This window comes from Arachis hypogaea, chromosome 13, assembly GCF_003086295.3.
Source record: "Arachis hypogaea cultivar Tifrunner chromosome 13, arahy.Tifrunner.gnm2.J5K5, whole genome shotgun sequence".
NCBI classification, from domain to species: Eukaryota; Viridiplantae; Streptophyta; class Magnoliopsida; order Fabales; family Fabaceae; genus Arachis; species Arachis hypogaea.
Window position 1 is genome coordinate 7,942,005 of NC_092048.1, and position 12,390 is coordinate 7,954,394.

General features: G+C 32.0%; 2 protein-coding genes across 2 annotated transcripts; one reads left to right on the forward strand and one right to left on the reverse strand.

Annotated features, from left to right (window-relative positions):
• LOC112736932 (squalene synthase 1) lies at positions 1-6,877 on the forward strand. The gene is made up of 14 exons (XM_025786613.3): positions 1-575; positions 724-766; positions 1,387-1,476; positions 1,758-1,833; positions 2,379-2,448; positions 2,969-3,112; positions 3,191-3,295; positions 3,670-3,816; positions 5,355-5,430; positions 5,889-5,977; positions 6,147-6,238; positions 6,325-6,367; positions 6,454-6,523; positions 6,626-6,877. The coding sequence occupies exons 1-13, from the start codon at positions 381-383 to the stop codon at positions 6,520-6,522; spliced, it is 1,239 nt and encodes a 412-aa protein (XP_025642398.1). The 5' UTR covers positions 1-380; the 3' UTR covers position 6,523; positions 6,626-6,877.
• Positions 6,878-8,571: 1,694 nt separating this feature from the next.
• LOC112736933 (SH3 domain-containing protein 2) lies at positions 8,572-12,071 on the reverse strand. The gene is made up of 10 exons (XM_025786615.2): positions 11,676-12,071; positions 11,104-11,214; positions 10,944-11,013; positions 10,686-10,837; positions 10,212-10,313; positions 9,876-10,076; positions 9,718-9,780; positions 9,401-9,559; positions 9,220-9,294; positions 8,572-8,875 (listed from the first exon to the last, which is right to left on the reverse strand). The coding sequence occupies exons 1-10, from the start codon at positions 11,733-11,735 to the stop codon at positions 8,759-8,761; spliced, it is 1,110 nt and encodes a 369-aa protein (XP_025642400.1). The 5' UTR covers positions 11,736-12,071; the 3' UTR covers positions 8,572-8,758.
• Positions 12,072-12,390: the final 319 nt, after the last annotated feature.

Genomic DNA, 12,390 nt, shown 5'->3' on the forward strand with positions numbered 1-12,390 from the left:
AACCAACCTCAGCATGGTAGCATTAGCATATACTGGTACAGGCTAGCAATAGCATACGCAATGGAAAATGAAATGTAACCAATAACTAACCAGTGACTGTGTACGAGTAAATCCACAGATATTTTAATAAATTCAAATCCGTCCATAAGCAATTAAGCATGAAGTGAGTGACCATTGTTTTCCAACCTCAAATTTAAACCAACTTCCAAATTTGCTAAAATCACATTTAAGAGTTAAGAGTAAGACCCACGCCTCGCCATAGCGAAACTCTCCATTCTCCCTAAGAAACTCAGATAGAAGACGAAGACAAAGCACGTAAACCAAACGGCGTCGTTTCTAATTTTCAATTAGATTCAGAAATACGTAGAGAGAGAGAGAGAATGGGGAGTTTAGGAGCGATTATGAAGCATCCAGATGATTTGTATCCGTTGCTGAAGCTGAAAATGGCGGCGAAGAAGGCCGAGAAGCAGATCCCGCCGGAGCCGCACTGGAGATTCTGCTACACCATGCTCCACAAGGTTTCTAGAAGCTTCGCACTCGTCATTCAGCAGCTCGGTACCGACCTTCGCAACGCCGTGAGTTTACCTTCGCGTTTTGTTTTCGTCTGCGATTTCCGATTTTCGTTTGCATCTGGATTTGATTTATGCCGTTATTTTATTTTAATATTTTCTGAATCGAGTTGTTTCTTACTCGAATCCGATACCTATGCATCTTTATTTGCAGGTTTGCATATTTTATTTGGTTCTTCGAGCGTTGGATACCGTTGGTACGCTTTCATTTCTTGAACGATCACGATATTGCTTGTTGTGTCTCGTAGTTTATGATCATGATAAATTGATAATGATGTATTTTTTTCATTTTACTGCATGTTATGATGTTCAATTTCTATTTTGGCTTCGTTTCGGTTTTTTCTTCTTTCTTTTCTATATATGTAATGATAATTTATTTATTTATTTATTTATTGTTAGTGTATTTTTAAGTATTGAATGTGAAGCAGGGCTTTTCAACATACGATTTGGAAAATTCTAGTTATTGATACGTTGACGATTTATTTCTAGCCATTAAATTTGAAATTATAAGCAAATTATATCTGGACTTGTTAGGATGTGGAAATTCTGTGGATTTGGAAACTGTGTTAAGTCTCAGATTGATCTACTGCACATATTGCGGCTGTTGCCATTGACCATTTCTTTAGAAGGAATGTGACATTTCTGAGAAATTATGGTTCCATCTTTAGACTAAACATGCTTGGTTTAGAGTGTGTTCAATGTTTGATGTCAACAGACATTCATTAGAATGTGCATTCGCCTTGTTGGTGACTTGATGTTAGGTAAGACGCAAATCACGATTGTTGCTAAAACTTTTGGTTTTTTGTTCTCTTGACAGAGGATGATACCAGCATAGATACAGATGTCAAAGTGCCAATACTAATAGCTTTTCATAATCACATATATGATCGTGATTGGCACTTTTCATGTAAGTGTCTTTTATTTTGCTCCTCTTTTTAGGTAAAAGTAAATGCCATGGAGAATAAGGTCCATTCTTATATAATCAACTTTCTTCCATCATGTTGTTTCCTTCAATTTAACCATATCAAACTTTTCTATATCAGAAATTGGATTGGACTTTGAACTAAAGTCCAATCCAATTGGTTATAATAAAGGCAACCTTTATCTAACTTTGGAAAATTGGTGATATATTTACACCTCAAATTTTGTTGATGCTGAACTACTTATAATTTTTTTGTATGTAACAAGGTGGCACAAACAACTACAAAGTTCTAATGGACCAGTTTCATCATGTTTCAACTGCTTTTCTGGAACTTGGAAAGGGGTTAGTTTTTCTCCTTTAATATTCTGTGGTACTTGGGTTCCACTTGTTTCTGTTTATCTCCATCATTTTCCAATCAGCAGCAGCACTTTGGTTTTATTTTCAATTTTCTGGCCATTGTTTTTTATTACTTTTGTGGCATGCTGTTGCTGTGGACTGTGGAGATTGTCAAGGTCTTACATCTTTAGAATAGCTACCTAATATATAAACGGTATGTGGCTGATGAATACAGTCAATTGTTCCTACTTACATTGACTGCAGAGGTTTCGCACTTGTATATTCTTTTCTCTGCTACAATTACAAAACAGTTTGTCGTCATCTGAGTAATATTCATCTAATGATGCTACCATTACATGCAAAATATCTTAGACTTAAGGAGGGTCTAATTCCATAATTTGTCTGTGATTGTATTTTCATGTTAAATAAGTGAACTGGGGATTTATGAGATGTGTGCTATATGGACTGTAAATTCACTGTCTTTTATCAGCTTTTCATCAGTGTATATGTGACTGACTGACTGGAGTTTTGCGATACATTCTACTATGCAGCTACCAAGAAGCAATTGAGGATATTACGAAAAGGATGGGTGCAGGAATGGCCAAATTTATTTGCAAGGAGGTCTGGCATACATGTCTTCTATAGTTCTATTATTTAAACTATAAAGTGGGTTTAAAATAGTTTAAACTATTTTATTCTTTCGGATGGTTGCCTCATAGTTCTGAATTTTACTGTTATCGAACTTTATAGATTTTTGCCTCCAGTTATATTATCTAGATATTTTCCCCCAGTTGACAAAAGTTCTCACATTGTATAATGAAGGTCTTGGAAGCACAGATAATGAAGATATGTTTTACTTAATGATAATTATTTTTTTTTACAATAGTATATTATTAAGGTATGGCTAACATGTTTTAAAGTTTTTTCTTCAATAAATGCATTCATAAACATAAAATTTGGGTTTTCCTTGAAAAAAATATATACATCGGTAACCTTAACAAGTGTTAGCTAAACCCTTATTACTATTATAGCATCTATCCCAGAAAATCTGATATACAGAGCTCTGCTTCACCGGGTTTAGGGTTTAGAAAGATTATCTCGATTGAGTCCAAGAGATTTTATTTTTCCCCTCAATTTGCAGGTAGAAACAATTGATGACTATGATGAATATTGTCACTACGTGGCAGGACTTGTTGGGTTAGGTTTATCAAAGCTTTTCCATGCCTCTGGTTCAGAAGATCTTGCTCCAGATGACCTCTCCAATTCAATGGGCTTGTTTCTGCAGGTATGATGGTAGTACTATCTAGTAAAACAGTATGTAAACAATCATTATGCTTCAGTTAAGAACCTTTTGATATTGCAGAAAGCAAACATTATGCGAGATTATTTGGAAGACATCAATGAGATCCCCAAGTCACGAATGTTTTGGCCTCGGCAGATCTGGAGTAAATATGTTAACAAACTTGAGGTCTGTCTCCCTAAGAACTTATATTTATTCTATGACGGTTAGAATCTTCTCCTATTACACAATAATATGAAACAGTCACATTATGTGTGTGTGTGTGTGAGAGAGAGAGAGAGAGAGAGAGAGAGAGAGAGAGAGAGTACCTTCAACCCTATTGTGTTGCTTTTCATTTGTGAGTACTATGAGTAATGAGTGGATGTCGATTCTTTATTTATAATCGATAACATTCTTATCACTGGTTGGTACGGGTGAAAACAACATTTCCTGTCAGACTAGTTTGTTCTGCACTCACGAATGCCTTTCTTCTGTCTTAATGTAATAATGTGCACGTGTAAGATTCTCTTCTTTCTTACTCCAGTTTAAATTTTGTTATCCAGGAGCTGAAATATCCGGAGAATTCCATCAAGGCAGTGCAATGCTTAAATGACATGGTCACTAACGCTCTGATGCATGCCGAAGATTCTTTAAAGTACATGTCTGCATTAAGAGACCTGGCTATATTTCGCTTTTGTGCTATTCCCCAGGTTCGGTTAAGTTGCTTAATTAATTTTGATGTTGGGTAATTTGTCTTGCAAAGCTATATTAGATTTCAATAAAAGCTTCTCACTCTAGTTAAGATAAAATAAATAAATAAAAATCATGCAACATTACAATCTATTATATCCATGAGGTGTTTTGCAAACTCCAGCGATGGAACTTGCAGCGGAATCACAATTTCATGTACAATTAACGTGATAGATCTTCCATTGGCTGATTGATTTTCTAGGTTAGGAGTGTCAACTTTTTACTGTGTAACCTTGCTGGTTTGATTTGGTTAATATTATAATATTACTAGTATTACTATTTTTACTCCTAATAACATTACGAGAATATAAATCTTTTAAAATTACGTCGATTTTGCAATGACATTATAAATTATGACAAAAAATTTATAAAATCAAACTATTTTTACAAAAAGATCGTAGAAGACAAAAGTTTCCGTCGACTAAAAAGACCAGGTCTCCGTAGATAAGTAAAAATCAAATAATAAGATTTTTAGTTATTATTTTCATGTAAAAAAGTTTAATTTTTTATTAATAATTAATTTTAACATTACTTATCTAAAGTTTGAAAGAATTTAACGTATATACTTTTACATTTGATTAGGTGTTAAGTCTGTTGCACAAATAGAAATAATTAATTTTTATACTTGTTATTTAAAATAATAATTTTTTCTCTATGTATATAAAAATATAATTACATATTAGTATAAAAAATTTATATTGATAGTTATAAAATTAACACAAAGTCAATATTTTTTTCAAACAATTGAATCTAGGTTCTAACATTTAATCACAACATTAGTATTCTCTCCAAATTATATGTAATAAATATTTGAAGGAAGAAAAATGAAAATATATATTAAAAAAATAAGTGGTGAAAATTTAAAACTAAATAAAAAATTATAAAAATATGTATACAATAGTAATAGTTTTTATTTAAATTATATTGTTTTGTTAATTTTATTTTTTGTAGATCAGAAAGGTAGAAAAAAATAGAGATGAGAAAAAAGAAAGAGAAGATAAAGAAGAAGAATGAGAGAAGGAGTTTGTTAATTTTGGAAAGAAAATTTTTATTTTAATTATAATGAAAAATATTTGGTGACATATTTTGATTTGTCAAATTACTAATATAGAATATAAATAAATTATAAATTATATATAATTATATAGAGTGGGAAGGATAGAGACAAATAGAAAAAGGGAGAGAAGTAGATAAGAGAATGTAGGAAGAGAGTTTATTAATTTTAGAAAAAAATATTTCCTCTCATATTTTAATAAGAAAGGGTCATATCACACATTTTTATTATTAAATTAGTAAGTAATATATAATATAAATACATGGATATTATCATGTTAATCTTATATTTAGAGTTCATTTCTTGGTTACTTTATAGTTTCTATCATTTCTTGATGATATGCATATTATGCTCGATAAATCTGCATATGACAATAGCTACCTTTCACACCTTTTTTTTTTTTCCATAGCAAGTTGGATGTTTATTTGACAATTTTTGTGATAGATAATGGCAATTGGGACAATTGCATTGTGCTATAACAACATCGAAGTCTTCAGAGGTGTAGTAAAAATGAGGCGTGGTAAGTTAAACATTTCAATGCCAATATCTTTTTGAAGTCTTCCACTTAACGCATGCTGGAATATAAAGATAAAATTGGTATAAAATAGTGGGGCAAAGATATATGGAAGTCCAATGAATAAGTGAACTGCTGCAATTTGCTCTAGGTAACTGTGTGTAGAAAGAATCTTCTTAAAACTATATCTTGGATTCTCTTTACTTTCGGATTAACATATACAACCAGTGCCAATTGTGTAGTCATTTATTACGGTTTCCTCCTCTCTTTACAAGATGATGATGATGATGATGATGATGATGATGATGATGATGATTATTATTATTATTATTATTATTATTATTATTATTATTATTTAAAGGCGATTTTTCCTTTGATGGTCTTTTGTGCATTGTTATTTATTTATGTTTTTAAATAAGGATTAAATAAGCTGTTTACAAACGCTTTTTGGTTATGATTTATAGGTTTAACTGCCAAAGTGATTGACCGAACAAAGACAATGGCTGATGTTTATGGTGCATTCTTTGATTTTGCTTGTATATTGGAGTCCAAGGTATGAAGAATTCATGCTTCTTAACAAATTATGATTACGTTTGCAACACGAGAATGTGGATGCGCTACTTTTGTTTATCCTAATCGAACTCAAGCTGTCTTTCAGTTTCAAGGATTTTCTTAGAGCTCACATTTTCCAACTAAGAAAGTTTGGCATTTTTTCATTGTAGGTTGACAAAAATGATCCCAATGCTACAAAAACATTGAGCAGGCTGCAATCTATACAGAAGACTTGCAGAGAATCTGGTCTCCTAAGTAAAAGGCAGACAACTATCTTAGTACCTTCAAAACTCAAAAGCTACCCTTTTTACATTAACAATTTAACAAACCTTCAATTTATTTGAACAGGAAATCTTACATTGTGAATGGGAACGGATATAGCTCCACCATGGCAAGTTTTTTTCTTTTTTCTCTTTTAACTATGCATTTCTTAATTATATTTATATACCGATGTTAATGCAAATTGTTCCCTTGCAGATCTTCATCCTGATCATCACGTTTTCCATCCTTTTTGCATATCTCTCTGCTAACCGCCAAAACATTTAGTGTACGTTCTATTGTTGGTTCTAATGTATTGTATATATGTAACAAATTAAAAATATAACCACTTATATTTTCTAATAATTGTTCACTTCTTTTATTTTTGTAGTATTTTAAGCCTTCTTGCCTTTCTGTCTTTCTGACCTTGGATGGCATTCCTCATCCGACACAATGTGAAGCCTTGCAGGCAGTAGTTTAATGGCTAAAGTAATTTGTCGTGTGTTGTAGTAACTGAAAATGAACAGTGTAATATATAGTTCCTGTAGGCTTGTGATAGATTAACTTTACGAAAACTGTCATTAATACGTCTTGAACTCTTGATATACTTGCATAGAGTTGGAATGCCAAATCATTTCAGATATATTTATATTTTATATACTAACCTTTCCTTCTTTTCCTGTTTAAGAAAAACAGGTTCAAGTATCGAACTTTCGGCATAGCTGTCAAGAATACGGGTAAGGATATTCGGGGGCAGTTTATATCGGTTTTGAAAGAAAAATTAATTCGATTGAAAATATATAATTTATTTATTTTTTTGGATTAGATCATTTTGATTTTATTTTTAAATTTAATTCAATTCGATCTAAACTACTACGATTAAAATGGAATCGATTTATTCTAGTTTTAAAAAATAAAATTGTTATTTTATTATTAAAAATAGAAATAAGTAAATTTGATTTTACATTTACAAAATACTTACCAAACAATAATAATACATGACTAAGATAAAAATGTAACAAATTAAATATATTGTAAGTTAAATTTTGAATTTAATAATAGAACAATGGTATCATATCGCATTGTGCAATTTGAATTGAATTAGACAGTTGTTGAATTTTGAGAAATAAATCTAAAATTTGATCCAATCATGTAATTTGCTAAAAAATGAAATTGAATCAAATTCAAATTAATGTGATTTTGATTAATATTCGATTTTGATTAATTGGATGAATGATTTTATTTGGAACAATGTTTTTTTTTTTTTTGTAAATTTGATTTTTATAAAAAAAATTAAGAGTGGTAATATTCAAAAATTGCTAAAGGGATGATAATTTAATATAGAATCATTATAAATAAAGTGATGAAATCATTCAGCTTTGGGATAAAAGTGTAGGATCACATTTCTATCAAAGTTATTTTATTTTGATCTCAATTAAAATAAAAATTTACAATGTTTACGGTTTACAAGAATTAAAAAATAAAAATGCTTTTTTAAATATAAAATAATCAATTGTGCACTTTTACTTGAAAAATAAATATAACAATATAATATTAAATTAAATGAATATTTAATTTTTGGGTAATGGAAGAATTTTTCGTTATGCTTTGCCAAGTGTCTAATTAAGACTCAAGTGGGGAAAAAAACCAAGGTTCTAAACGTCTAACCAGTAATTGAATTAGTAGAATCAGAAATTCAAAACTTTAAACCTTAAAAAATTCAAATGAAGTTCAAATTGGAATTTAACCAGTTAGAATAAAATAATATTTATATAAAATATATATTCTTTTAGAAAAAATTTAATTCTTTTTTATTTTGTTATTTTAAACCAATTAATCGCTAAAAGTTAGACCGGTTTAACAAATAATCAATTTTTTGACCGGTTTTTTCAATCATTTTATCAGTTTGTAACCAATCAAATTTTTGTTTAAACCGAATCGATCTACTGATTTTTTATTAACCCGATTGAGCCGTTCTATTCGGTCCAATTTTCAAAACACTAAGAAATAAGAATACATTATATTATTAATTTATTACTATAATTTAGAACGTAGGAATAGTTAAGAAATCTAACATTTTTAATAACAGATATTTATATTAACCAAAATATAATTAAAAATAATTGTGCTACAATATGCAATTAAAAAAGCAATTTTGAACATTAAAATGCTAATGGCACTAAATACTAGGTTTTTAGCTTCGTCTAATTCAACCCTCATCCTTGCACAATATCCCTTAACCGCATATAAGTGAACTGAAGATGCAATAAAATTTTGGCAGAAATAGCACAAAACCAAGCTATGAAAGATAAAAAGAAACAGACTGAGGCAACTAAATAGCAAATAGCAAAAGATGACAACATATTTATACATTATGTAATTGGTAACCACAAGGGAATAGCTGGCATTTTCTATCATAAATCATTTTTTTCTATGCTAAGAACACATTATCCACCATAAGTACAAAGCATCACACACATAAAAATACCCCGGGTTAAGAAAACCAAACCCAACAGGAGAAAGTTCAAAACACTTCAGCCACCTTGCTAGCAAGAACCCGTTCCCTTCTTTCAATGTAACTAAATGGAAACCAACCTGCTTTTCCTTTGCATTCACCCTCGGCCCACCCATTATTTGTTACCTGTGAAAATCACAGCAATCATACCGGGGGAACAGAAAAATGGGACCCGTTTGGTATGGAAGGAAACAGAAAAGGGGACCAGTTTGGTATGGAAGGAACAGAAAATTGTGAACCATAACTGCTTGAGTCGGGACACAAGGCACATCATAAAAGATGACAAAACAATCATTGTATGTTGAATCAGTTATAACATACTCACGTTCTGACTGCATAATTATTGATATATCAGTGCTAAAGAAATCCAAGTCGAATGCCTCCCCACGAATGTAATGCCATGTCTAAGCCCTTATTTGGTTCGAAGAGTTAAAGAAAGCTAGTTATATTAGATACAGCACAATACTAACCTTTCGGACAACAACATAATCACCAACTGAAAGATTCAACTCCACTTCAGACACAGCAGAGTACGGAAACAAAACCTGCAAGAATAGTAGAAATTATAAATAGCACATCAGCATTCCTTTTCAATATTAGACCTGTAAGTGTAACCCTTTGTATTCGTATAAGGAACAGTCTCCTACTAACCTCGCCTAAGAAGTAACCCATGCTATCAGTTGATCCATTACTTGCCTGAGAAGCATAGACACCATTAGCTTCCTCATATGACGGTGGTGGTGGCATACTCTCATCCACACTAGGAGCAGGAGCAGGAGCAGCTTCAATTCGATGACGTTCAGATATCATCTATTGTTGAATATACATATGAAGGGCAGCCCAGTGCACAAACATCCCGCGTTAACGCAGATGTTTATAATAAATGAAAATGACCTATCTTTCAGATGGCATATTTGACATCTACAAGGCAAATAGAAAAAACATGACATAATGATATGGTTTCTTACCTCACCCTCAAGCTGATCAAGAATTTGTAGCACTATTTGATGATATGCACGCTCTGCTTCAACCTTGAGAACCGGAAATTGATTGCATTCATCATAACTCAGATACAATATTTCCTTAAATTGGAGAGTTGCATAATCATAAAGTAAAAATTTAATACCATAGCTATAAGTCGCTGAAGTGTTAACCTCTGTTGCTGTGCTTCAACAGCAGCCAATGCAGCAGCAGCTTCCTTCCCCAATATTCCCATGTTTGTTTTCAGGTCATGCAGTTTTGCTTCAGCTGCTTCAAATTTCATGGCATTGTCAGCATTGCCTGGCGTTTCTCTTACTTTTGCCTGGCGCTTAGAAACTTCAATAGCCTGTCTAGGTTCAAAAGGCAGTATTTACAAGTCAAAATAGGAAAATAAAATCATTAATTAATCATGCACTTAGACAAAGGAGATGAGAAACACCAAAAAAGGCAGGTGGCAAACGAAAGAGAAATTCTAAAATACCTGGGCTTCAGCTTCCTGTCGCATTCTGTCATAGCGTTGAGCTAGATGCCGGGCATCCTCCAATGGAGCTCCCACCACCATTGCTCTTAAGGGCTCTGCAACCTACTCAGCAATAAGCAAGACTTCAGTCACAGACTTTTAGGTCTAGTTGGAAGTATGCAGTGCATAAACAAACAATTGAGTCAGAATTATAAATAGAGCAACTAAGTGAGTAGATGGATCTTATGTATTAAAACTAGTTTTATTCAAGATTGATCTCCCACCTAGTCTGCATATTTGTTTTCCATGAGATTTAGGTTCTCAAATCACATTCATATTTGGTGGAGCAGTTTATTTGGAAAAACTATACCATCACTGATGTGTCATATTTGAACCTAGCAATATATCAACAGAAATACTTGCTTGATGAACACAAACATAAATTTCCATACATACACATACATACAAACAAACATATTGACACGCAATATGTACCTGTGTTCCAAAAGCTTTCAGTAAGTTTCCATGTTCCTTCTCCATTTGAGCTCGGGCTCTTGCGAAATTTAGTGCAGCTCTAGATAATGTGTTGCCACTCGTACATGTATTTTCTGCACCATATTTCCTACTATCTTCTGATAGCTTTGCCCCTGTCAAAATAAGATGTTTCGGAGTTGAATAACAATATCTTTCCATAAACTAACAACATTGAACTTCAATGAAACTTAAAAAGTTTCACTAACCAACATTACCTACCGATTTCAACTTGCTTTGATCCGGTAACAATATAACCTTCTACACCACGTACAATATCTCTTTGATAGTGCTGAAAAACACAAGGAGATTTCATTATTAGCGGAGGATGAAGAACATTAACTGAGATGCAAGCAGAGAGTTAGCGTAGGGGAAACAAAACCTTCCCCGCACGTGTCGATATATAAAGCTTCTCAAGTCTCTGATGTAGCTGGAGTTCTGCCTCATCAGCGACCAAATTATCTGAACCGCCATACCACTGTTTCAGAACAGCCTAAATAGCAAGAAATCATGAGTTATAAAGAATAACAAACGAGGCAAGCATAAACAACGAGCAATGAAAACCTACTGAAAAGTATACAACGCGTAGTGATTTTGAAATCTACTGCTGAATTGAATGCAAATGTAACGGTGCTAGCTCAAAATTTATTTCAACGAGATTTCTTAATTGAGTTCCACAATGCAATCGCGCAATTCGAATAGATCCAAAACATGAGGTTAATCTATTAATGAGAATGATAATTACAATCTCGCAACGAAAATCAGAGGCGAACATCATCGCGATGAGAGGAAAAACGAATGAGATTCATTACAAATCGCATCGAGTGCGAGAAACAACGCGAACAAAACGAAACGAAACGAAACGAGATAAGATTCTCAGATTCAGATAGCGAATGGAAGGATCTAAACGAATTGATCGGGGAAAAGATCTGGTAAAGAACAGTGAAATAGAACCTGTTGTTGGCGAGCTACTTGTTCTCGAAGCTTCGAAGCTTGCTTTCTAATAGCATCCATTCAGATGCGAAAATGGAATTGAAATGAATCTCGGTCTCGTTTTCCGGCGCTGCAACAAACAATAACAAAAACAATCACTCTCCACCACCACGCTAAACAGTTTTGTTTGTGTAGAGCAGAGGAGAGAAGACAGAGAGCATAAGCTTTTTCAAATTTCTCAACCACCAACACTATTTTTTTCTTTCTATTGGTCTGTGTCTTAAGTTGCTTATTTCGAGAACGATAACTTTTATATGCAATCATAATTATATGGTTCATACTTCATAGACAGGAGACATGGGTGAGGTTAGTAGAGACTCCAGACGAGTCAGAATATTAGTTTGGGTTGGGAAAACTTTTTTATTTTATTTTTTTATAAAATTTTAAATAAAAAATATTTTACAAACAAAATAAATTTACCTTTAATTTTTTTTAAATATATTTTTTTTCCTAACATTTATGATTTTTTTTAAATACTTATAACATTTAATTTTATTTTTAACATTTTCAATTTGTTTCGAAATTATCTATGGATATTTTTAATTTTGTCTTTAACCTTAACATCTAAAGATAATTTTTATGTAAATAAAAAATATTAAAAATAAAATTAAATATAATTAATCGTTAGAAATATTTTAGAAAAATTACAAAAATTAAGAATAAAAACCATTTTTTT